This window comes from Pseudophryne corroboree, chromosome 5 (assembly GCF_028390025.1).
Source record: "Pseudophryne corroboree isolate aPseCor3 chromosome 5, aPseCor3.hap2, whole genome shotgun sequence".
Classification (NCBI taxonomy): Eukaryota; Metazoa; Chordata; class Amphibia; order Anura; family Myobatrachidae; genus Pseudophryne; species Pseudophryne corroboree.
Window position 1 is genome coordinate 755,663,042 of NC_086448.1, and position 27,753 is coordinate 755,690,794.

Consider the following 27,753-nt stretch of genomic DNA (forward strand, 5'->3'; position numbering starts at 1 on the left):
GTGGCTCATGTAAACAGCCAAGGCGGGACAAGGAGCAGAGTGGCGATGGCGGAAGCCACCAGGATTCTTCGCTGTGCGGAAAATCACGTAAGCGGTCTGTCAGCTGTCTTCATTCCGGAAGTAGACAACTGGGAAGCAGACTTCCTCAGCAGACACGATCTCCATCCAGGAGAGTGGGGACTTCGTCAAGAAGTTTTTGCAGCGATAACAAGTCTTTGGGGAATTCCTCAAATAGACATGATGGCGTCACGCCTCAACAAGAAGCTTCGGAGGTATTGTGCCAGGTCACGGGACCCTCAGGCAGTAGCGGTGGACGCCCTGGTGACACCATCGGTGTTTCAGTCGGTCTATCTCCTCTTCCTCATCTGAAAAATATTGAGAATCATAAGACGAAAAAGAGTGCAGACAATAGTGTTCACTCTAGGAGTGAAAAGGGGCAGGGCGCCGGACTCCGGGGGCACATTTGCGGCGCGCGGCGAAGCCGCGTGCGCGTCCGAAACGCGCTGGGGACTCCGTAAGGACCATGGGGAATAGACGGGCTCCGCAGGAGACATGGGCACTTTAAGAAAGAATTTAGATTCTGGTGTGCTCTGGCTCCTCCCTCTATGTCCCTCCTCAAGACCTCAGTTAGAGAAACTGTGCCCGGAAGAGCTGACAGTACAAGGAAAGGATTTTGGAAATCCAGGGCAAGACTCATACCAGCCACACCAATCACACCGTATAACTTGTGATAAACTTACCCAGTCAACAGTATGAACAACAACAGAGCATCAGTTCAACCCTGATGCAACAATAACATAGCCCTTATTGCAGCAATAACTATATACAAGTATTGCAGAAGAAGTCCGCACTTGGGACGGGCGCCCAGCATCCACTACGGACTACGAGAAATAGATTTACCGGTAAGTAAAATCTTATTTTCTCTAACGTCCTAGTGGATGCTAGGGACTCCGTAAGGACCATGGGGATTATACCAAAGCTCCCAAACGGGCGGGAGAGTGCGGATGACTCTGCAGCACCGAATGAGCAAACACAAGGTCCTCCTCAGCCAGGGTATCAAACTTGTAGAACTTTGCAAAAGTGTTTGAACCTGACCAAGTAGCCGCTCGGCACAGCTGTAATGCCGAGACCCCTCGGGCAGCCGCCCAAGAAGAGCCCACCTTCCTAGTGGAATGGGCCTTAACTGATTTTGGCAGTGGCAATCCAGCCGCAGAATGAGCCTGCTGAATCGTATTACAGATCCAGCGAGAAATAGTTTGCTTTGAAGCAGGAGCACCCAGCTTGTTGGAAGCATACCGGATAAACAAAGATTCTGTTTTCCTGACCCTAGCCGTTCTGGCTACATAAACCTTCAAAGCCCTGACCACATCAAGTAACTCGGAATCCTCCAAGTCAGTAGTAGCCACAGGCACCACAATAGGTTGGTTTATATGAAAGGATTAAACCACTTTTGGCAGAAATTGTGGACGGGTCCGCAATTCTGCTCTATCCGCATGGAAAACCAGATAGGGGCTTTTATGTGACAAAGCCGCTAATTCTGACACACGCCTAGCCGAAGCCAATGCTAGTAGCATGACCACCTTCCACGTGAGATATTTCAATTTCACCGTTTTGAGTGGTTCAAACCAGTGGGATTTCAGGAAACTCAACACCACGTTAAGATCCCAAGGTGCCACCGGGGCACAAAAAGGGGCTGAATACGCAGCACTCCCTTCACAAACGTCTGAACTTCAGGTAGAGAAGCCAGCTCTTTTTGAAAGAAAATGGATAGGGACGAAATCTGGACCTTAATGGAACCCAATTTTAGGCCCAAAGTCACTCCTGACTGTAGGAAGTGAAGGAAACGGCCCAGCTGGAATTCCTCCGTAGGGGCATTCTTGGCCTCACACCAAGCAACATATTTTCGCCATATACGGTGATAATGTTGAGCTGTCACGTCCTTCCTAGCCTTTATCAGCGTAGGAATGACCTCATCTGGAATGCCTTTTTCCGCTAGGATCCGGCGTTCAACCGCCATGCCGTAAAACGCAGCCGCGGTAAGTCTTGGAACAGACAGGGCCCTTGTTGCAACAAGTCCTGTCTTAGAGGAAGAGGCCACGGGTCCTCTGTGAGCATTTCTTGCAGATCTGGATACCAAGTCCTTCTTGGCCAATCCGGAACAATGAGTATTGTTCTCACTCCTCTTTTTCTTATGGGTATGAGAGGAAGAGGAGAAAATACATAGACCGACTGGAACACCCACGGTGTCACCAGTGCGTCCACAGCTATCGCCTGAGGGTCTCATGACCTGGCGCAATACCTCTGTAGCTTTTTGTTGATGCGGGATGCCATCATGTCCACCTGTGGCAGTTCCCAGCGACTTGCAATCTGCGTGAAGACTTCTTGATGAAGTCCCCACTCTCCCGGGTGGAGGTCGTGCCTGCTGAGGAAGTCTGCTTCCCAGTTGTCCACTCCCGGGATGAACACTGCTGACAGTGCGCTTACGTGATTCTCCGCCCAGCGAAGAATTCTGGTGGCTTCTGACTGAATCAGAACCGGTTGGTCGCGAAGCAGGGTCTCCGCTTGACGTAGGGCGTTGTATACGGCCCTTAGTTCCAGGATGTTGATGTGAAGGCAAGTCTCTTGACTTGACCACAGACCTTGGAAATTTCTTCCCTGTGTGACTGCTCCCCACCCTCGGAGTCTTGCATCCGTGGTCACCAGGACCCAGTCCTGAATGCCAAATCTGCGGCCCTCGAGAAGGTGAGCACTCTGCAGCCACCACAGGAGAGACACCCTGGCCCTGGGGGATAGGGTGATTAACCGATGCATCTGAAGATGTGATCCGGACCACTTGTCCAGTAAGTCCCATTGAAAGGTCCTCGCATGGAACCTGCCGAAGGGAATGGCCTCGTATGATGCCACCATCCTTCCCAGGACTTGAGTGCAGTGATGCACTGACACCTGTTTGGTTTTAATAGGTTCCTGACCAGTGTCATGAGCTCTCTCTATCGGGAGATAAACCCTTTTCTGGTCTGTGTCTAGAATCATGCCTAGGAAAGGCAGATGAGCCGTAGGAACCAACTGCGATTTTGGATTATTTCGAATCCAGCCGTGTTGGCGTTACACTTCCAGAGAAAGTGATACGCTGTTCAGCAACTGCTCTCTTGATCTCGCTTTTATGAGAATATCGTCCAAGTACGGGATAATTGTGACACCTTGCTTCCGCAGGAGTACCATCATTTCCGCCATTACCTTGGTGAAGATTTTTGGGGCCGTGGAGAGACCAAACGGCAACGTCTGAAATTGGTAATGACAATCCTGTGCCGCAAATCTGATGAGGTGGATAAATGGGGACATGAAGGTATGCATCCTTTATGTCCAGAGACACCATAAAATCTCCCCCTTTCAGGCTTGCGATGCCCGCTCTTAGCGATTCCATCTTGAACTTTAACCTTTTCAGGTATATGTTCAGGGATTTTAAATTCAATATGGGTCTGACCGAAACGCCCGGTTTCCGGACTACAACATGGTCGAATAATAACCCCCTCCTTGTTGAAGGAGGGGAACCTTGACCACCACCTGTTGAAGATACAATTTGTGAATTGCAGTTAACACTATTTCCCTCTCGTGGGGGGAAGCCGGCAGGGCCGTCGGTGAGTGGGCATCTCCTCAAAGTCCAGCTTGTATCCCTGAGACACAATATCTATTGCCCAGGGATCCAACAGGGAGTGAACCCACTTGTGGCTGAAATTACGAAGACGTGCCCCCACCGGGCCTAGCTCCGCCTGTGGAGCCCCAGCGACATGCGGTGGATTTTGTAGAGGCTGGGGAGGACTTCTGTTCCTGGGAACGATCTGTGTTGTGCAGCTTCTTTCCTCTGCCCCTGCCTCTGGCAAGAAAGGACGCACCTCGGACTTTCTTGTTTTTTTGTGATCGAAATGCTGCATTTGATAATGTCGTGCTTTCCTAGGCTGTGCAGGAATATAAGGCAAAAGATCAGAATTATCAGCTATAGCTGTAGAGACCAGGTCCGAGATCCCTTCTCCACACAATCCTCAGCCTTCCATATGCCTCTTAAGTCGGCATCACCTGTCCATTGCATATTCTACAGGACACGTCAAGCAGAAATCGACATAGCGTTGACTCTAGAACCCAGTAGACTAATGTCTCTTTGGGCATGTTTATATATATCTATATATCTATCTTAAGACAGCATCTTTAATATATATACATACTAGGGTCTCAATCTCTGCTGATAAGGTACCTGTCCCGCTGCTACAGCGCTATAAACCCATGCCAACACAATCGCCGGTCTGAGTAGTGTACCAGAATGTGCACGCTATCTGCAGGATCCCTGAGGATAGCTGTTAAGTCAGGGCTACCTTTCGGGCAAACGTGACACCCTAGGGGAAGATTCCCATCGTATTCTGGCCCTAGTAGGGAAAGGATACTCCCTGAGAATTCTTTGTGGGAAACTGCAGTCTCTTGCCTGGAGATTCCCGCTCTTTTTCTTCATGAGAGGAGGGACATTTACCTCAGCTTTCTTCCCCTTAAACATGTGTGCCCTTGTGTCAGGGACAGATGAGTCATCAGTGATATGCAAATCATCTTTTATTACACTAATCATATATTGAATACTTTCCTGCCATTTTGGCTGTAACTTTGCATTATCGTAGTCGACACTGGAGTCAGACTCCGTGTCGATATCAGTGTCTATTATTTTGGATAGTGAGCATTGAGAGAATCTGAAGGTCTCTGCGACATCGGGACAGACATGGGTAAATTCCCTGTCTGTTCTCTAATCTTTTGTGCAATAATTCACCTTGGCACTTAATTACACATATCCAAACAGGTGTCGGCGTTGTCGACGGAGACACCCCTCACACTCACACACACCTTTGCTCCATCTCCTCCGTAGGGGAGCCTTTTACCTCAGACATGTCGACACACACGTACCGACACACCACACACTCAGGGAAAGCTCATCTGAAGACAATTCCCCCACAAGGCCCTTTGGAGAGACAGAGAGAGAGTATGCCAGCACACCCCCCAGCGCTATTAACCCAGGAATAACACAGTAACTTAATGTTAACCCAGTAGCTGCTGTTTATAATGATTTTTGCGCCTAATTATGTGCCCCCCCCCCCCTCTCTTTTTACCCTCTTCTACTGTGTATCTGCAGGGGAGAGGCTGGGGAGCTTCCTCTCAGCGGTGCTGTGGAGAAAAAACATGGCGCTGGTGAGTGCTGAGGAAGAAGCCCCGCCCCCTCGACAGCGGGCTTCTGTCCCGCTTAAATATACATTTTCTTGGCGGGGGCTCATACATATATACAGTGCCCAACTGTATATATGTGTACTTTTGCCAAAAGAGGACCATATGCTGCCCAGGGCGCCCCCCCCTGCGCCCTGCACCCTTACAGTGACCGGAGTATGTGAGGTGTGTTTGGAGCAATGGCGCACAGCTGCAGTGCTGTGCGTTACCTCATGTGAAGAACAGAGTCTTCTGCCGCCGATTTCGAAGTCTTCTTGCTTCTCATACTCACCTGGCTTCTGTCTTCCGGCTCTGCGAGGGGGACGGCGGCGCGGCTCTGGGATCGGACGACAAGGGTGAGATCCTGTGTACGATCCCTCTGGAGCTAATGGTGTCCAGTAGCCTAAGAAGCAGGACCTAGCTTCAGAGAGTAGGGCTGCTTCTCTCTCCTCAGTCCCACGATGCAGGGAGTCTGTTGCCAGCAGAGCTCCCTGAAAATAAAAAACCTAACAAAATACTTTCTTACAGCAAGCTCAGGAGAGCTCACTGAACAGCACCCAGCTCGTCCGGGCACAGATTCAAACTGAGGTCTGGAGGAGGGACATAGAGGGAGGAGCCAGAGCACACCAGAATCTAAATTCTTTCTTAAAGTTCCCATGTCTCCTGCGGAGCCCGTCTATTCCCCATGGTCCTTACGGAGTCCCCAGCATCCACTAGGACGTTAGAGAAAAATTGTGAAAAACTCATGTCGACATTTTGACCCGTCGACCTAGTTACTGTCAACCTAGAGACCGGATCCCAGCGAACTCTATATCCTGTGTGTCATATACTACAGCTGTGTGTGTGTATACAGCGATCTCTATATCCTGTGTGTCATATACTACATTTGTGAGTTTGTGTATACAGCAATCTCTGTATATCCTGTGGGTGACATATAATACAGCTGTGTGTGTATACAGGTACCTTATGTGTGACACGTCTGTGTGGGTGTAAAAAAAATCAATAAAATTATATATATATATATATATATATATATATATATATATATATATATATATATAAATATACAGGTTGAGTATCCCTTATCCAAAATGCTTGGGACCAGAGGTATTTTGGATATCGGATTTTTCCGTATTTTGGAATAATTAGATACCATAATGAGATATCATGGTGATGGGACCTAAATCTAAGTACAGAATGTATTTATGTTACATATACACCTTGTACACACAGCCTGAAAGTAATTTTGGCCAATATTTTTTATAACTTTGTGCATTAAACAAAGTGTGTGTACATTCACACAATTCATTTATGTTTCATATACACCTTATATACACAGCCTGAAGGTCATTTAATACAATATTATTAATAACTTTGTGTATTAAACAAAGTTTGTGTACATTGAGCCATCAAAAAACAAAGGTTTCACTATCTCACTCTCACTCCAAAAAGTCAGTATTTCGGAATATTCAGTATTTCGGAATATTTGGATATGGGATACTCAACCTGTAATAGGCACTCCAAATAAATCAGGATAACCACGGTGCCTTCCTCAAATTGTATATATACACAGAGGTCCCCTGGGTGGGCATGTGGCGATCCCCCCCCAATAGCAAACAGGAACCAGGCGGCACTCGTTGGATTTGATGAAACAAGTAGTGTATTAAAGATGAAAAAGCATAATAATCAACCGACGTTTTAACGCCGCGCAGGGCGTTTTTTTCATGTCACCTTGAAAAAAACGCCCTGTGCGGCGTTGAAACGTCTGTTGATTACCATGCTTTTTCATCTTTAATACACTACTTGTTTCTTCAAATCCAACTAGTGCCGCCTGGTTCCTGTTTGCTATTGGGGGGATCGCCACATGCCCACCCAGGGGACCTGTGTGTGTGTGTATGTATATATATGTGTGTGTGTGTGTGTGTGTGTGTGTGTGTGTGTGTGTGTGTATATATATATATATATATATATATATATATATATATATATATATATATATATATATATATATATATATATATATATATATATACACGTCTTTAGTATATCCCTTATATATGATGTATATTACAGCTATAGATATGTGTATAGCTATTTTTGTACACCCTATATGTGACGTGCTACTTCTATAGCTCTTTTATGTGACTTGTACTCCAGCTACCTGCGTATACTGTATATGCGACATAGGGGTATATTCAATTAAAGTCGGATCCATTCCGACATCAATTTGTCGGAAGGGATTCGACAGGACCTATACAATGAACGGCGGCTGTTTCCGATCATCTCAATCCGACTTTAAAAAAAGACCTCACGGCAGCGTCCACCCGGCTCCAGCAAGCGGGACCTCTTGTTGGAGCCGGGTGGATGCTGCCGTGAGCGCCGGCGGTGCCCCATCTTCCTGCTACGCTCTGCTGTAGCCGCTTGGTTCCTGCTCTCCCTCGTCTCCCCGCTGCTCTCCCTCATCTCAATCCGACTTTTTTTAAAGTCGGATTGAGATGGTCGGAAACGGGGCCAAAACCTATCGGATTTGGCCCCGTTTCCGACAGAAGCACGCGGATCAGCGGCTATTCCGCCGATCCACGTGCTTTCCGACAAGTCGGATTTCCTGACTTGTCGAAAAAATGAGGGCGTATTGAATAGGTCGGAACCCCTTCTGACCTATTTCCTGTCGGAAACTGCCGTCTTACCGACAAAACGGCATTTTCCGACTCTAACTGAATACTGCCCATATACTACATATAATGGAGTGTTTCTAACTACTTCTGTACCCTATGAGTGACACACACATACATGCACAAACACACACATACATGTACATACTGTATATAGTAACCTGATGCACAAGTGACTGTGAGACATCTGGGAAATAAAGTCATATGTTTGTCTGTATAGAGTTGGACACCCCTATCCTTATGCTTGGTTTCATAACAGTCATCATTATCAATGTGCATTTCCCTCACCCATATCAATAGAGCCTTCTGACAATGGGCGTAGTTATGCGTGTATAGCGTGCACTCTCCTGCTCCGTACCAGAGCATGCGCAGTGTGGAAGCGCAGAGATACAGAGGTGCTCTCATACACTGTCTTCGGTCCCGCCAAACAAGACCCTCTCTGCGCCAAGTCCTGAGCGACTCTGCTGCACCGAGCTTCTTTCTTGCTCATAATGTTTTCCTTATTAGCATGAAAGAAACAGCTGAGGGCAGCAACACTACATTGTTAGCTTGCTCCGATCAATTTGATGTGCAACATTTGTATATGTGTGTGTGACTGAGTCTGAAGCTGTGTAAGAAGTGCTACCATGCAGCTGCTGCAGCTTCTCACGCCAAGTGCCGTTGTGTTTCATATGTGACATTACATCTGTTTAAGACTTAAGGGGGTTATGTACTAAGCAGCGATAAAAGTGGAGAAGTGAGCCAGTGGAGAAGTTGCCCTTGGCAATCAATCAACTTCTCTGTATACTTTAATAGTATGCAAATTATACATTTTCTGTCAATGCTGATTGGTTGCCATGGGCAACTTCTCCACTGGCTCACTTCTCCACTTTTATCACTTCTTTGTACATCTCCCCCTAATTCCTGTGCGGTTCATGTCACAGCCCAGAGTCTCTGGAATACACTGAGTGGCGTTTCGCTGTGTCTGCGATGTGAATGCGTATAGACGCAGGTGTTAGGTCACATCTGTATATTTATTATGGTGCGTATAACCGCTCCCTGACCGCTTATGTTATACTGTATGAGATAAATCCTATGGAATAAATGGCTAGCGCTGCTCCTCACCCTTATGAAGGAGCAATTTAATTGTTGCTCCGTTCGGGCGCGCACAGCGTCCGCGCTGACATTATTGTTAAGTTCCATCATTTTGACAGGTTAACTAGTATGTTTGAAAACACAGCTATAGACCATCTATAGGACTAATAATATTGTGTTACATACACTATCCAGTGTATAAGAAGACCTATCTGCACATGTATGCCCCAGGTTGGTGCTATGTTCTTCTGCTGCTCCCCCAGAGTCGCTGACTTGCTACAATACTCCGCAGAGCATCCCGGTGGACGGAATGCTGGCAGTCATGTGACCGACGCCGGAATCCTGACATCACTCAGGAGACCGGTGCCGTAACACCAACAGCCGACATCCCAAAGATAAGTAACTGGGTTTGGGTAGGCACTAAGGGTAGTTAGGGTTAAGCACTAGGAGGGGGTTTAGCCCTAGCCGCCACCCCCGAGGGTTAGCCCTTCTAGCCACCCTTAGAGGGTTAGGGTAGGGGACGGTAAAAATATTTACCCCCTTCCGATGTCGGAATCTTCAGCGTTGGGAAGCCACTTTTGGTCATGTGACTGCCTACATCCCGACCGCCGGTGTGCCATACCAAGTCCCTGCAAGGGACATGGACTGTAGAATGGTGCACACATCCAGGGATAAAAACATTCATGACAGGGGCCGGCCGACAGGGGCCGGCCATACTGCAGCATCTAATGGCTTACTGTGATTGCTGGCCCTGTACCTGCCTGACCTATTACACACACTGCACTTTGTATAAGGCAGAGTATAACTTGCTATGTGCCCATGAATAATAACTGAGAATAACATCCGTTTTGTTTTCCCCCCTAGATTTTGCCCATAAAGGATGGCCCTGCCCGCGTGTCAGAGAAGTGGCAGATGTTTACTTCCATCTCTCAATCATTACGCTACTGTTTCAAAGGGACGGCACAATTCGCTCACCGCGTCCTTCCGGCCACTAAGGAATAATAATCCTGTTTCTGCTCATCGATTTTTCCATCAATATATTATACCGCAGAACTCGGCGAGGAACAGCACTGTGCGGTGGAGAGCGGGATATGCTCAGTATTGCTCTCAGGGTGGTGTACAGGCCAGTCACCCAGAATGTCATCTGCCTGCCATCAGCCAAAACCAACAGACTCTTGTGATACCCAGAGTGGATGTGGACACACGCCCAGAAGGTATCAAAGCTCTATTGGGAAAGCCACTTAATAGTCACCAATGTGTTTGTTATAAATGGAGGGGTGGTCTTCAGTATGCCGACTGACGGGATCCCGGCGCACAGTATACCGGCGCCGGGATCCCGACAGCCGGCATACCGACACTTATTCTCCCTCGTGGGGGTCCACGACCCCCCTGGAGGGAGAATAAAATAGTGTGGTGCCCGTAGCATGGCGAGCGCAGCGAGCCCGCAAGGGGCTCATTTGCGCTCGCCACACTGTCGGTAAGCCGACGGTCGGGCTCCCGGCGCCGGTATGCTGGTCGCCGGGAGCCCGACCGCCGGCATACCATAGTGAACCCAAATGGAGACCTTTGTTAGGAATGTAGACAAATGAAGCACAGATGAATGTTAGGACCTTTTTTCAGAGAAATAGCAATTCTGCCATATCATAGCATGTTTACAAAGGATGACTTAGAATGCATTAAAGTGCATCGGTCAATGAGAGTCGCCATGTTTGTGGGCTAAACCATTATTCATGGATCTGCAACCATATAACTCACTGTTGGCCAAGTGACGACTGAGGTACAAAGAGGGTGATTCCTTTGTTGTTCTTCCGCCGGCCGCCAGGTGGCGCCTGACCATAGCAATTCAGCTGTTCTGCTGTTCATGCACTATCAATGCTGTCTTCAACATTTCTGCTCGCTGCCTACTGAGGTGATGATCAGAAATGTGTGATAAATGTCCCATTTGGGTGGCCAAACGGGACTGTTTGCATTGCGGGGATTACTGTAGACAGGATTAGCCGCTATTCATGGCTAAATCCCGTCTATTTGAGCATTTAAAAAGTAATGGGCGCCCAATCAGAGCAGCAATTGAATAGCTGTAATGGGTGCCCATTACTTTGGGCACCTAAAAAAACAATGAAATCGTGCCCACAGTGCCCCCATTTGTTTGGCGCTATTTCTATGAGTTTAAATATATTTATTTGCCTATTAGTCAATGACTAAGGGGTTGATGTCTCAAGCAGTGAAAAGAATGGAGAAGTGGATCAGTGGAGAAGTTGCCCATAGCAACCAATCAGATTTGAGTTAGCATTTATCAAGTACATTTTATAAAATGATAGGTAGGTGCTGATTAGTTGGTATGAGCAACTTTTCCACTGGTCCGTTCTCCGCTCTTTTCACTGCTTGATACATCAGCCTTTTGGATTGATAAATGAGTCTATTATACGTGCTGAGATTTTTATAAAAAAAACTTTTTCTTCTAAGTTTGACATTCTTCTTCCCCACCAAAACTTCATAACATTAAATCACATGGATAGTTTCCAGACAGCGACATTTATGATTTTAGGCACTGATGCGATGCAAAAAAAAATCACTTTTGCATTGGTAAGATCTCCTTTAGTTTTGATTTATCAATAATATTACATTTTAGTTATGCTTTTGAATATAGGGCCTAAGTCAAGGTTGATTGCAAAACAACATTTTCCTCTAATGGGCAAAACCATGTGCACTGCAGGTGGGGCAGATGTAACATATACAGAGAGAGTTAGATTTGGGTGGGTTATTTTGTTTCTGTGCAGGGTAAATACTGGCTGATTTATTTTTACACTGCAATTTAGATTTCAGTTTGAACACACCCCACCCAAATCTAACTCTCTCTGCACATGTTACATCTGCCCCCCCTGCAGTGCACATGGTTTTGCCCATTAGAGGAAAATGTTGTTTTGCAATCAACCTTGAATTAGGCACATAGTCAGCAAACCCATGCTAAAAATTTAGTGAGGAGTAAAAATATATATTTTTTAATATGTAGTCACACTGATCTGTGGTGTGTTCTGCGTCTACGGACTCGGGCCATGGTCTTCTCAGTCCTTGCGCATACATACGCATGTCTGTACACCAGGGAAGGGCTTATGGCAGTATCACATAAAGTTGCAGACGTGTGACCGGCAAAAGATGTACAGAATCAGCCACTAAGACTTTAGACACTGCCAAGTTGTACGCATCTATGCAACTATACCGCCCCAAGCCATGCGCACTGTGTCATAGCTGTCATCATCTATGCGCATATGTACAAGCCTTGTCCTGGACTTTAGACAGAGAGCATCCGACATCCGATTGCCACAGACTTTCCTAATGAACACTGAAATGATGATATACATTAATGCAGATATTATTTACAGTCATTTATACCTATATCTTCATGGAAGACTTTCTTTTTCGTTTGCAAGAATTGGAGGATGTTCCAGATTTGTCACCTTTGGAAGTGCTCACAGAAGAGGAAGCCGGCCTGATAGAGCCACATATTCCAGTCCCACCAGACTCCCTTACCCTTCAGGACTATGTGGACCACTCAGAAACTCTACAGAAGCTCGTTCTGCTCGGTGAGAGATCTAGCCTTGTATTGACGACTAACATGTCCATCCCATCATGGTCATAAGAGATGGCTGTAGGAAACGGGGCCCTCTGCCGCCCCTGCTGTACATCGTGTTCTGTTCACTGTAGACTGGGTTTTGTAACGTAATCATTTTTTATTTGTATTTATAGAGCACAGTTCAAATTCGGAAATGTGGTGTAGGTTTCTAGATTTTAATGGACAGCTCTTTGCATGCTGTCCATTGAGGGGACGCTCTAATAGCCTGGCTTGGGCTACCTAGCTCTGGGCCTAATTCAGACCTGATCGCTGTGCTGCACATTTTCAGAGGTCTGCGATCAGATAGTCACCGACCAGGGAGAGTGAAAACCCGCCCCGTGCAATTGTGCGAATGCATGCGTGCACCGTGCGAAAATTCCGCCAGACAGCGGCCAACTGCAAATCCGTTCGCAACTCACTCACTATCAAATTATTTTTCCAGTCTGAGCGCAGCCCCGGACTTACTCCTACAGTGCGACAGAATCAGGCTGATCGGGGCCGGAGCTGATGTCACACACCCGCCCTGAAAACGCTTGGCACTCCCTGAAACCGCCCAGTTACCACCCACAAACGTCCTCTTCCTGTCAATCACCTTGCGAACACCCTGTGATCAAAATATTCGCACCATCCTGTCGCTGTTTGGCGACGCGCATTGCAGTGCATACGCATGCTCAGTCATTCGATAATCGGCCACTGTGCGATTTCGCGCAACAGCGATCTGGTCTGAATCGGGCCCTCTGTCCGGTAATGAGTGATAGTAGTACTGATTGATTGGTTTCAGCATAGTAGAAAACAGCAGGCACTGAGGCTATCGCGCAGGAGCAGCCATTAAAAGTCACTGTGGGTTAATAATCCATTAGAATATAAAAAAAAAAAAAACTAAAAATGGTAAGTGTAATTCACACAAAAGTGTTATTTGTACATGTTTATATAAGTTCTGGTTAAATGTGTGTATAATTATATAGGGGTATATTCAATTAGAGTCGGAAACTGCCGTCTTGTCGGAAAGACGGCAGTTTCCGACTGGAATAGGTCGGAAGGGGTTCCGACCTATTCAGTCCGGCCTCATTTTTTCCGACAAGTCAGGAAATCTGACTTGTCGGAAAGCATGTGGATCGGCGGAATAGCCACCAGTCCGTGTGCTTCTGTCGGAAATGGGGCCAAATCCGACAGGTTTTGGCCCCGTTTCCGACAATCAAAATCCAACTTTAAAAAAAGTCTGATTGAGATGAGGAACCTGAGAGGAGGAGATGGTAAGAGCCGCGGGGAGACGGGGGAGAGCAGCGGGAGGATGGGGCACCGCTGCCATGAGGTCTGGCAGCAGTGTCCCATCCTCCTGCTACAGCGCTACGCTGCTGTAGCCGCTGCTCTCCCCCGTCAACCCGCTGCTTTCCGCGGCTCTCCCCATGTCGTCCTCTCCGGTCCCTCATCTCAATCCGAATTGAGATGGTCAAGAATGGACAAATCCTGTCGGATTTGGCTGTTCATTGAATAGCCCTTGTCGGATCCATTCCGACAAATGCATGTCGGAATGGATCCAACGTTAATTGAATATACCCCATAGTGGGAGTTTGAATTTTCTGCACACTTTTCACTGTCAGACTCCTGTCCTGCAAGCTGCTGGCATGGAGCAGCTGTGATCTGACAGAGAGGGGGACGGGACAGAGGGACATCTCTTCTTCGTCATATGCGAAAGTTTGGCCGGCAATGGGTGGTCAGGGCATTTTGGAGAAGGGGAAAAGCAATAACGCACCTGATCCTGAGGACAAGTGTTTTAAGGGGTAAGATGTTCTAATAACAATTGAGGGATGGAGACCTCTGCATTTGTACAGGTGCGTCCACATACACCTATCATCACATCTCACCAAATAGCCCCATTTCTTTTTCATCCACTAGGGGTCACTGGAGTACTCTTGGGAAATGGACGGCTTAGCAGAAACAAAGGCACTGAATATTTAAATTTAGAACTCTCCACCCCTCCATATCCCAGAGTACCTCAGTGTATGACCTCAGTGTTTTTTCCGTGCTCACAGCAATAACAAGGCTTGTGGGGACTTCCCACACTTGGTGGAAGATTTTATTAATATTTAATTTTTACACTTAGCACATCCCTTCCCAGTTTCTGGAAAAACATGGGTCCGGGATGGTGCCGCTGCAAGGCAGCGCATGGCGTGTCGGTCCTCACAAAGAGCACCCTCACAGCCACAGGCAGCCCACTGTCTCCTGCAACAGCTGGACGGAGCTTACACATAGAAGCCCCGTCGCAGCCATGATCTGAGGAGCTGGACGGAGCTTACAGATAGAAGCCCCGTCGCAGCCATGACCGGAAAGCGTCGCAGACCTTCCTACAAAAGGTATGCTGGGGAAACGGGGCGGTCAGCGCAGGCTGCCGCCCCGCTGTGTGGGGTCCGTGGGTAAAGCCGACGCTCACTACCGTGATAGCCGCCCCAGCCGCTCCAGTGCCCCGTCTGCCGCTCCGACGCCCCACGCTCCGTCCTCCTGCCAGGCGCTCCGTCCTCCTGCCAGGCGCTCCGTCCTCCCGCCAGGCGCGCCGCCCGCCACAACCGTCAGCGGTGCTCACACAGGGAGACCCGCCGCACAGAGGGAGACCCGCCGCAGCTTCGCTCCGTCAGCGGTGCTCACAGAGCCCGCGCAGCTTGCCTAGCGACGCCGCGCTCCGGCCAGCCGACCTCTGCTGCTCTGGACTATGGTCCCTCGCCTCCCTGCAATGAGCTTCCCGGCTCCCCGCTGAGACACAGCGCTACAGGGAGTACAGGGAAGGGGGGGGAGTGGGGGACCTGGCTGATTACTGCGTGGCTGCAGCTGCCAGATGCTGCAAGGGGAAAATCACGGTGTAATAGGCTGTTGAGCCTATATATATTTCTCTAACGTCCTAAGTGGATGCTGGGACTCCGTAAGGACCATGGGGAATAGCGGCTCCGCAGGAGACTGGGCACAAAAGTAAAAGCTTGAACTAGCTGGTGTGCACTGGCTCCTCCCCCTATGACCCTCCTCCAAGCCTCAGTTAGATTTTTGTGCCCGAACGAGAAGGGTGCATGCTAGGTGGCTCTCCTGAGCTGCTTAGAGTAAAAGTTTATTTTAGGTTTTTTATTTTCAGTGAGTCCTGCTGGCAACAGGCTCACTGCATCGTGGGACTAAGGGGAGAAGAAACGAACTCACCTGCGTGCAGAGTGGATTGGGTTTCTTAGGCTACTGGACATTAGCTCCAGAGGGACGATCACAGGTTCAGCCTGGATGGGTCCCGGAGCCGCGCCGCCGGCCCCCTTACAGAGCCAGAAGAACGAAGAGGTCCGGTGAAATCGGCGGCAGAAGACGTTCCTGTCTTCAACTAAAGTAGCGCACAGCACTGCAGCTGTGCGCCATTGCTCTCAGCACACTTCACACTCCGGTCACTGAGGGTGCAGGGCGCTGGGGGGGAGCGCCCTGAGATGCAATAAAAACAAAAATACCTTAGGATGGCAAAAGAAATACATCACATATAGCTCCTGGGCTATATGGATGTATTTAACCCCTGCCAGTTTTCCAGAAAAAAAGCGGGAGATAAGGCCGTCGTGAAGGGGCGGAGCCTATCTCCTCGGCACACAAGCGCCATTTTCCCTCACAGTTCCGCTGGAAGGACGGCTCCCTGACTCTCCCCTGCAGTCCCTACAGAATCAGGGTAAAAACGAGAGAGGGGGGGCACTATTGGCAGCTAAATTATAAACAGCAGCTATAAAAGGGAGTAACACTTATATAAGGTTATCCCTATTGATATATATATATAGCGCTCTGGTGTGTGCTGGCAAACTCTCCCTCTGTCTCCCCAAAGGGCTAGTGGGGTCCTGTCCTCTATCAGAGCATTCCCTGTGTGTGTGCTGGGTGTCGGTACGATTGTGTCGACATGTATGAGGAGGAAAATGATGTGGAAGCAGAGCAATTGCCTGTATTAGTGATGTCACCCCCTAGGGAGTCGACACCTGACTGGATGGTTGTATTTAAAGAACTACGTGACAATGTCAGCACTTTACAAAAAACTGTTGACGACATGAGACAGCCGACAAATCAATTAGTGCCTGTCCAGGCGTCTCAGACACCGTCAGGGGCGATAAAACGCCCGTTACCTCAGTGGGTCGACACAGACCCAGACACGGATACTGAGTCCAGTGTCGACGGTGAGGAGACAAACGTAATGTCCAGTAGGGCCACACGTTACATGATCACGGCAATGAAGGAGGCATTGAACATTTCTGACACTACAAGTACCACAAAGAAGGGTATTATGTGGGGAGTGAAAAAACTACCAGTAGCTTTTCCTGAGTCAGATGAATTAAATGAGGTGTGTGATAAAGCGTGGGTTTCCCCCGATAAAAAAGTGCTAATTTCTAATAAATTATTGGCACTATACCCTTTCCCGCCAGAGGTTAGGGCGCGTTGGGAAACACCCCCTAGAGTAGATAAAGCGCTCACACGTTTATCTAAACAAGTAGCGTTACCGTCTCCTGATACGGCCGCCCTTAAAGAACCAGCGGATAGAAGGCTGGAAAATATCCTGAAGGGTATATACACGCATACTGGTGTTATACTGCGACCAGCAATCGCATCAGCCTGGATGTGCAGTGCTGGAGTTGCGTGGTCGGATTCCCTGACTGAAAATATTGATACCCTGGATAGGGACAGTATATTACTAACTATAGAGCATTTGAAGGATGCATTACTATATATGCGTGATTCACAGAGGGATATTTGCACCCTGGCATCAAGAGTGAGTGCTATGTCCAATTCTGCCAGAAGAGCGTTATGGACGCGACAGTGGTCAGGGGATGCGGATTCCAAACGACATATGGAAGTATTGCCGTTTAAAGGGGAGGAGTTATTTGGGGCCGGTCTATCGGACCTGGTGGCCACGGCAACGGCCGGAAAGTCCACCTTTTTACCCCAGGTCACCTCTCAGCAGAAAAAGACACCGTCTTTTCAAACTCAGTCCTTTCGTCCCCATAAGTACAGGCGGGCAAAAGGCCACTCATTTCTGCCCCGGGGCAGAGGAAGAGGAAAAAGACTGCACCAGGCAGCCTCTTCACAGGAGCAGAAGCCCTCCTCTGCTTCTGCCAAGTCTTCAGCATGACGCTGGGGCTTTACAAGCGGACTCGGACACGGTGGGGGCCCGTCTCAAAAATTTCAACGCGCAGTGGGCTCACTCGCAAGTGGACCCCTGGATTCTGCAGGTAGTATCACAGGGGTACAAACTGGAATTCGAGACGTCTCCCCCTCGCCGGTTCCTGAAGTCTGCTCTACCAAAGTCTCCCTCCGACAGGGAGGCAGTTTTGGAAGCCATTCACAAGCTGTATTCCCAGCGGGTGATAATCAAGGTACCTCTCCTACAACAGGGAAAGGGGTATTATTCCACGCTGTTTGTGGTACCGAAGCCGGACGGCTCGGTGAGACCAATTTTAAATCTAAAATCCTTGAACACTTACATAAAGAGGTTCAAATTCAAGATGGAGTCACTCAGAGCAGTGATAGCAAACCTGGAAAAAGGGGACTATATGATGTCTCTGGACATCAAAGATGCTTATCTCCACGTCCCAATCTACCCTTCTCACCAAGGGTACCTCAGGTTTGTAGTACAAAACTGTCATCATCAGTTTCAGACGCTGCCGTTTGGATTGTCCACGGCACCTCGGGTCTTTACCAAGGTAATGGCCGAAATGATGATTCTTCTTCGAAGAAAAGGCGTTTTAATTATCCCTTACTTGGACGATCTCCTGATAAGGGCAAGGTCCAGGGAACAGTTAGAAGTCGGAGTAGCACTATCTCAGTTAGTGTTACGTCAGCACGGGTGGATTCTAAATATTCCAAAATCGCAGCTGATTCCAACGACACGTCTCCTGTTCCTAGGAATGATTCTGGACACAGTCCAGAAAAAGGTGTTTCTCCCAGAGGAGAAGGCCAGGGAGTTATCCGAGCTAGTCAGGAATCTCCTAAAACCAGGCCAGGTGTCAGTGCATCAGTGCACGAGGGTCCTGGGAAAAATGGTGGCTTCTTACGAAGCGATTCCATTCGGAAGATTCCATGCAAGAACGTTTCAGTGGGATCTTCTGGACAAATGGTCCGGATCGCATCTTCAGATGCATCAGCGGATAACCCTGTCGCCAAGGACAAGGGTGTCTCTTCTGTGGTGGCTGCAGAGTGCTCATCTACTAGAGGGCCGCAGATTCGGCATTCAGGATTGGATCCTGGTGACCACAGATGCCAGCCTGAGAGGCTGGGGAGCAGTCACACAGGGACAAAATTTCCAGGGCTTGTGGTCAAGCATGGAAACATCTCTTCATATAAACATTCTGGAACTAAGGGACATTTACAATGCCCTAACTCAAGCAAAACCCCTGCTTCAGGGTCAGGCGGTATTGATCCAATCGGACAACATCACGTCAGTCGCCCACGTAAACAGACAGGGCGGCACGAGAAGCAGGAGGGCGATGGCAGAAGCTGCAAGGATTCTTCGCTGGGCGGAGAATCATGTGATAGCACTGTCAGCAGTGTTCATTCCGGGAGTGGACAACTGGGAAGCGGACTTCCTCAGCAGACACGACCTTCACCCGGGGGAGTGGGGACTTCATCCAGAAGTCTTCCAAGAGATGGTAAACCGTTGGGAAAAACCAAAGGTGGACATGATGGCGTCCCGTCTCAACAAAAAACTAGACAGATATTGCGCCAGGTCAAGGGACCCTCAGGCAATAGCGGTGGACGCTCTGGTAACACCATGGGTGTACCAGTCAGTGTATGTGTTCCCTCCTCTGCCTCTCATACCAAAAGTACTGAGAATCATAAAAAGGAGAGGAGTAAGAACTATACTCGTGGTTCCGGATTGGCCAAGAAGGACTTGGTACCTGGAACTTCAAGAGATGCTCACGGAGGACCCGTGGCCTCTACCTCTAAGAAAGGACCTGCTCCAGCAGGGACCTTGTCTGTTCCAAGACTTACCGCGGCTGCGTTTGACGGCATGGCGGTTGAATGCCGGATCCTGAAGGAAAAAGGCATTCCAGAAGAAGTCATCCCTACCCTGATAAAGGCCAGGAAGGATGTAACCGCGAAACATTATCACCGCATTTGGCGAAAATATGTTGCGTGGTGTGAGGCCAAAGAGGCCCCTACAGAGGAATTTCAACTGGGTCGCTTCCTACATTTCCTGCAAACAGGACTGTCTATGGGCCTAAAATTAGGGTCCATTAAGGTTCAAATTTCGGCCCTGTCGATTTTCTTCCAAAAAGAACTGGCTTCTGTGCCTGAAGTCCAGACGTTTGTCAAAGGGGTACTGCATATACAGCCTTCTTTTGTGCCCCCGGTGGCACCTTGGGATCTCAATGTGGTTTTGGGGTTCCTAAAATCACATTGGTTTGAACCACTCACCACTGTGGAATTAAAATATCTCACATGGAAGGTGGTAATGCTGTTAGCCCTGGCTTCAGCCAGGCGTGTCTCAGAATTGGCGGCTTTATCTTATAAAAGCCCTTACCTGATTTTTCACACGGATAGGGCAGAATTGAGGACTCGTCCTCAATTTCTCCCAAAGGTGGTTTCAGCGTTTCACGTGAACCAGCCTATTGTGGTGCCTGCGGCTACTAGGGACTTGGAGGACTCCAAGTTACTGGACGTAGTCAGGGCCCTGAAAATATATATTTCCAGGACGGCTGGAGTCAGGAAATCTGACTCGCTGTTTATCCTGTATGCACCCAACAAGCTGGGTGCTCCTGCTTCTAAGCAGACGATTGCTCGTTGGATTTGTAGTACAATTCAGCTTGCACATTCTGTAGCAGGCCTGCCACAGCCAAAATCTGTAAAAGCCCATTCCACAAGGAAGGTGGGCTCATCTTGGGCGGCTGCCCGAGGGGTCTCGGCTTTACAACTTTGCCGAGCAGCTACTTGGTCAGGGGCAAACACGTTTGCTAAATTCTACAAATTTGATACCCTGGCTGAGGAGGACCTGGAGTTCTCTCATTCGGTGCTGCAGAGTCATCCGCACTCTCCCGCCCGTTTGGGAGCTTTGGTATAATCCCCATGGTCCTTACGGAGTCCCAGCATCCACTTAGGACGTTAGAGAAAATAAGAATTTACTTACCGATAATTCTATTTCTCATAGTCCGTAGTGGATGCTGGGCGCCCATCCCAAGTGCGGATTGTCTGCAATACTTGTATATAGTTATTGTTACAAAATTCGGGTTATTATTGTTGTGAGCCATCTTTTTCAGAGGCTCCTTCGTTTATCATACTGTTAACTGGGTTCAGATCACAGGTTGTACGGTGTGATTGGTGTGGCTGGTATGAGTCTTACCCGGGATTCAATATCCTTCCTTATTATGTACGCTCGTCCGGGCACAGTATCCTAACTGAGGCTTGGAGGAGGGTCATAGGGGGAGGAGCCAGTGCACACCAGCTAGTTCAAGCTTTTACTTTTGTGCCCAGTCTCCTGCGGAGCCGCTATTCCCCATGGTCCTTACGGAGTCCCAGCATCCACTACGGACTATGAGAAATAGAATTATCGGTAAGTAAATTCTTATTATTAACAGGCTGCCATATCTATAGAAGATATTAATATTAACAGGCTGCCATATCTATAGAAGATATTAATACATAATTAACTGCAGGCAGAGCTTATATTAAATGTGACCTGCCTGTGATTGTATTGTAACCTGTGTGTATACTAGACTGTGATTATCAGTGGCAGCAGGTATTGTAACTTCTCCTGTGAGTCTCAGTGTAAGCATGGCATGGGGGCCATTTTAATCATGTTTCCTGTTTTCTTCCAGTGGTAATTCCAGAACATTCCTGCCCTACATCTTTACGCCACCGGAGGCGCAGGGGTGTTAGTGGGAATTTTGGTTCAGGTTTCACATGGGCCCATGTAAACTGTATTTAGCCATAAATATATATATATATATATATATATATAAATGTCCTAAATATGCAGCGGCACTCAGAGACTCAAGGTAGGTGAAAAAACGTGTAAAATTTATTCCATGTTAGAAATTAATCAGGCCAACGTTTCGGGGCACATCCGCCCCTTTGTCAAGGTGAACCACAAGACTTGTGGTTCACCTTGACAAAGGGGCGGATGTGCCCCGAAACGTTGGCCTGATTAATTTCTAACATGGAATAAATTTTACACGTTTTTTCACCTACCTTGAGTCTCTGAGTGCCGCTGCATATTTAGGACATTTGGATATCGATCACTCGCAGAGGGCACCGGAGCAAAGAATACGTGAGAGGTGAGTGCCGGTCCGATCAGACAGTTATATATATATATATATATATATATATATATATATATATATTACGCACCTTAAGTACACATTTTACTGAGTCGTGCAAGTGTCTGTCCTTTGGCTATTGTGGTGTCTGTCTGTATAAGGGGTAAGGCTCCAACACAGACTAAATATAAGGTTTACTACAAGGTCTGTACATAAATCTACCACAGATTCAGTTGGTTTGCAGGTTTCCACTCCGGAAGCCGGGTCAGTCCCAGATCCTATGTTAAGCATTGGCAATTCAAATTGTCTCCGCTCGACAGGAGCGGTAAGATCGGAGTCTCGGAAGTTACTCCGCCAGCTCTAACGAAGGAGTCTCAGTCTTTCCAAAGGTCCAATTTCCCTTTGGGTACCAGGGTGTTAATTTAACTGGTCTTATAATTTAATGCAGTCTGACAATTATATGTCAAACCTCACAGCGATACCTACGAGAAGGGTACATTAGACCAGCAGTCAGATAGTGCGGGGTTTTGACAACCATACATTGCTAATAACCAGTGAGTCAGTGTCTCAATTTTTACAGAGACTAAGTAGACTCTAACATCTAATCCGTCGAATTTAATAAACAACAGATCTTCAATGAGTTATTATTTAGAATATCTGACTAACATTTAACTCTATTTACCCGTTTCCACATCTAAATGGGACAATCCGCCATTGGTGAATTCGTCTGTGACAAACATTATAAAGACCCAAGATACATTTGGGTCACTAGACGCTCTATGTATGGAAACAATGACGATCACTGTTAATGAGAAGCTGCAGAGTATCTCTGTAAAGCTTCTGCTGACGCCTGTTACCTCGATTCTCGCTTTTCATCGTCGCTAGTTTCAGCACAACAAGGCCAGAAGTTGTTTTGTCCTAAATTTGATATTCAGGTTGCCGCCTCCGGTATCAAAACGGAAATACTTTGGTCCGACGTTTAATCCCTTTAGACTTCAGTCTTTTCAAGGCTGTGGTACAAAAACAGTCACGCCTTGTAACGCCAGGGTGCTAAAGTCAACAAGCCAGTGGCTTGACGGCCTCTTAGGCCATTTCGATTTTCCAATTGTGGAAGCGCGCCTTTACACGTTACATTGGCCGGGTTTCCAGACATCCACTCATGGATGTATCCGCTATTTACATAAAAGACAAGACTGCCTCTGTCGGACGAAATTAGGCGTTTTGGCAGGTTGCCATTCAGTCTCTGCTGGTTTCAGATGTTCTTATTTCCAGGCCTGGTACACCAACAGAGTCAGGGTTACTTATTCCCCTCTGTTTGGGGTAACGAAGCCGGAGGGCTCCGTCGCAGTCTCAATCAGCAAGTCACTTACTACAGTTTGAAAATGGATTTTCTGCGGTTAGTATTTGCATATTTGGAGCCACAACATTGCATGATTGCGCTTGATCTTCACAATGCGTATTTACCCATTCCGGTTTGGTCACCGCATCACAGGTTCTTGCGTTTTGCAATACGCCACAACCATTAACCATTTCAGGTTCTACCGTTTGGCCTCTTGTCAACGCCTCGGGTATTCACCAAAGTGATGTTGGTGGTGATAGCTCATCTCAGAGCCCTGGTGGTGACAATCGTTCCATACTTAGACGATCTGCTCATAAGAACTCTGTCTCAACAGAGGTTCCTCTTACTTGCGCTACTAACGTACACCACGGTGGCAGGTCAAGTTCAAAAACAATCGCATCTAATTCCGTCTGAACGACTTCAATTCCTAGGTATGATTACAGATACAGTAAATCAAAGAGATTTACCTACTACACCAGAAAGAACAAATGTACCATCTAGTACAATTAGTGCAAAAGCCATGCACACTAGCGGTACATTGGTGTATTCGCCTATTAGGAACAATGATGTGTTTTCAAAGCGCTTTAGTTCGCCGGGTTTCACTCGCGTTTCCCACAGGGGGGCGAGGGTGTATATACTCTGGACGAGAGTCTCAGAGGTTGAGGAGTTGTAGTTAAAAAGGTCAGCGACGGGTTCTAAAACGGATCACGACAGATTGCTGTCTATAAATGTCCTGGAACTCCGTGCAATTTACAATGCACTACATGCTTCGCTTTCAGTCTGTCCAAGTGCAGTCAGACAACGCAACGGGAGTTGCATACACAACAACAGGGAGGACCGAGAAGCCGCATGGCAATGCGGGAGGTAGCTCGAATCCTCAATTGCCCAGAACACCATTAGGTGATGTTGTCGACGGGGTTCATTCCGGGAGTGGACATCTGTTAGACAGATGATCTCACCCGTCGGGATTTTCAGCCAGAAAACTGGGCATTAAATCCAGAGGTGTTTCACATGTGGATCCACAGGTGGGGTTACCCTCAGGTGTACATGATGGCATCTCGCCACAATTACAAACGCTCAGTATGTGTACAGAACGACGGATCACAAGGGCAGTGGCGGTGGAGGCTCTCACATTCGTGTGGTCATACAGCCTCGTGTATCTGGCTCCACCGTTTTCCGCTGCTCTCTCCGTTGCTAAAACGGATCATAAGACAGTTCGTCACAGTCATACTAGTGATATCTCATGGGTTTTGGAGAGCTTGCTTCTCGAATCTCCAAGGAATACTCGCACACGATCTTTGCCCGCTCATAATACGTCCAACCTGTTACAACAGGGACCGTTCTTTTACCCCTATTTTACCTATGTACCGCGGCTGCGGTTGACGGGGTGGTGGTTCAGACCGCCCTCTTAAGAAAAGACATAGGGCATTACAGGATCGGTTATACCAAACATGTTACGAGCTAGAAAGCCGCTTACGGCAGCTCATTATTACAAGATTTGGTGTGCCTATATAGGTGGGTGTGAAGCTCGGAAGTTTCCGACATCATCTTTCAAGTTACCCGTATTCTGTTCTTTTACAGACGGGGTGGGATGGAGAACTGCGTTTATCTACACTAAGGGTGCAGGTATCTGTGTGGTCAATTTATTTTCAAAGACGTTTGACTCTATTGCGTCGGTACACACCTTTCTACAAGGTGTCATCAGAGTGCAGCCTCCATTTATCCCACCTACAGCGCCATGCGACTTGAAGCTGGGTTCAGATTTCTTACAGTTTTCATATTTGGAACCCTTACAACAAATGGGGATTAAGTTTCTCACTTGGAAAACGTTTTTTCTTCTAGCCTTAGCTTCGGCAAGGGTTTTGTTTTCACATTTGGGTGCCTTGTATTCCAAGCCACCGTATTTGGGTTTCCTCATGACAGAGCGGAACTTCGGACGAATTCCGATTTCTTATTTTTCACATCAATAAACCAATAGTGTTTCCTGTGTTGACAGCACATTCTAGAATTCTGAATGTGGTACGCGCATTACGCGTTTATATGTCCCGAACGTCTACAGTTCGTAATACGGATACGTTGTTTGTTCTCTATGAGGCTGCCAACTGGGGTTAGCCAGTTTCTCAGCAGACATTATCCAGTTGGATAAAACTGACTACAAGTCAGGCTTACCTTAAGGCTAAGTTACAGTCGCCTACGTCAGTAATAGCTCATCCCACAGGTTCTGTGGGAATGTCATGACCAGCTGGTCGTGGAGCTTCTACGACGCGGCTACATAGTCTTCAGTGCACACGTTTGTGCGCGTTTACACGTTTTGAAACGTTTGCGGCATCAGCATCTAGCTTTGGCCGCCTACTGTTACAGGTGTCAAACAGCTCTCCCGCCCACGAGGGAAGCTTTGGTACGTCCCAAGAGTACTCCAGTGACCCCTAGTGGATGAAAAAGAAAATAGGATTTTGGTACTTACCAGGTAAATCCTTTTCTTTGAATCCATAGGGGGCACTGGACGCCCACCCAGAGCAGTTTTACCTGGGTTGTATTAAGCTCAGAGGAGCTTATGGTAACACATTTTCACCGATTGGTTCAAATTATAAAGGTCTATCGGTTATGGTGTCAACTGTTTAGTTGACAGTAACGTTATGTGTCAACTTTGTTGTTGTCCGTTATGTTATAGGAATTCTCCATTGTCAACCTCTCTATAGTTCCTGTTCGCTCAGTAAAAAACACTGAGGTCGTACACTGAGGTACTCTGGGATATGGAGGGGTGGAGAGTTCTAAATTTAAATATTCAGTGCCTTTGTTTCTGCTAAGCCGTCCATATCCCAAGAGTACTCCAGTGCCCCCTATGGATTCAAAGAAAAGGATTTACCTGGTAAGTACCAAAATCCTATTTTCTCGTGCTGTGCTACTTAGCTGCCCGAAAACACTAATCGCAAGTACCTAGTACACTATACACATACTAAGACGCAATGAAGGAAAAAGTGCAGGATCCAGGTCATATAGGGAAAAAACAGGTCAGATACAAGTGACCCGCGTCATACATCATTATGCTTAAACTGTCGCTGTATTCAAATTACTTTGCAGCAAAAAACAAAGGGTCAGTGGGGGTCATTCCGATCTGATTGCTCGCTGCAATCGGGTTGGAACTGCGCATGCGCCGGCGCATGCCGGACCTTCGTCCGTCGTTCCCTAGCGATCGCCTCTGCCTGATTGAAGCAGAGGTGGGAGGGGGCGGCACAGCGTTGTTTGGCCGCCGTTTTGGGGGCGCAGTCCGGACAACGCAGACGTGGCCGGACTGTGCGGGGGGCGGGCCGCAGCGGCTGCGTGACGAGCAACTCCCGGCCAGCCGCAGGAGCTGCGCTGGCCGGGAGTTACTCAACAAGTATAAAAGCATCGCCACTGTGTGATGCTTTTGTACTTGTGCGGGTGGGGGGGGGGGGGGGGGCGGACAGACATGTCTGGGTACATGATTGTAGCTGTGCTAAATTTAGCACAGCTACGATCAGCTCGGAATGACCCCCGGTATGCGTCTGTATGTTGCAGAAGGTGCCTTGTTCAGATGAATGTGGATTGGAGGAAGGGAGTGAGCTTCAGAGTAAATGCGGAAAGGATAAATAGGAGCATTTGTGCTGCAGGAAAACTGCTCAGCGCTGGCCTATTGTTTCTTATGTGTAGATTGATTGGTGATGTAATGGTGTACATGTTGCTTTACCACAGGTGTGGACTTATCCAAGCTAGAGAAGCGACCCAACGTGGGAACTTTCCTTCTGAAGTTAGACTTTGAGAAGGATATAAGTAAAATCCTCTTATTCCTAAAAGATCTTGGTTTAGAAGACAGCCAGCTGGGGCCGTTCCTGACCAAGAATCCCTTCATTCTCCGTGAAGATATTGACAAGCTGCACAAAAGGTACAGCAACTATTTCATGATGTGACTCTGGACAGTGTGATCTACACACAGAGGTGTGACAAGTATGGGAAGTGCTGTGCTCGTCATTGAGGGCTGATGTAGAGTTCAACACAAGCCATCCGCACTTACACCCGCGTTTCATACACATAACTAAGGGGGTTATTCAGATCTCAAAGCGACTGCTACGGTATGCCCAAAATACCGATTATCGGTGCTTTGCGCATGTACACCAGGGCCAGATTAACAATGGGGCAGATGGAGCTACAGCTCCTGGCCTCCACATACAAATAGGCCCATCATCATAGCAGCATGATGATCATTAGCCAAAGTATAACTATTAACATTGCATTTCTATTTTTCTCACAAAATGATGCCATTTTTTATGTTTTTACATATTAAGGGAGACACTGGAGCTGATAGTGTAGGGGGTGTACACGCCCATATGGCTCTGGCCACACCCACACAGCACTGATCACACCTCCCGTTTCTCACAATAGGCCCTTGAATATTTTCAGCTCCAGGCCCATGTGGCCCTTAAGCCGGCCCTGATGTACACGACCCGTTCTGCATGTGCGCAAACGAATCCTGCGACCTAGCGCGCAGTCCACCATCAGTCTGTCAGTGATTGACCGTGTGATGCTGTTTGGGGTGGGGGGCGACGGCCTCAGTTTCTCTAA

At 47.8% G+C, this 27,753-nt stretch overlaps 2 protein-coding genes across 3 annotated transcripts in view; one reads left to right on the top strand and one right to left on the bottom strand.

Annotated features, from left to right (window-relative positions):
* The window catches only part of PTDSS1 (phosphatidylserine synthase 1), a 162,894-nt gene that overhangs the window by 112,931 nt on the left and 22,210 nt on the right, over positions 1-27,753 (bottom strand). The gene's annotated exons all lie outside the window — the stretch shown is intronic.
* Positions 1-27,753, top strand: part of MTERF3 (mitochondrial transcription termination factor 3) — a 111,143-nt gene that overhangs the window by 6,130 nt on the left and 77,260 nt on the right. For both annotated transcript variants that reach the window (XM_063924168.1, XM_063924170.1), the window contains exons 2-4: positions 9,843-10,192; positions 12,407-12,559; positions 26,887-27,076. In XM_063924168.1, coding sequence (XP_063780238.1) covers positions 9,859-10,192; positions 12,407-12,559; positions 26,887-27,076 — 677 coding nt within the window. In that variant the 5' untranslated portion in view covers positions 9,843-9,858. The remainder of the gene's footprint in view (positions 1-9,842; positions 10,193-12,406; positions 12,560-26,886; positions 27,077-27,753) is intronic.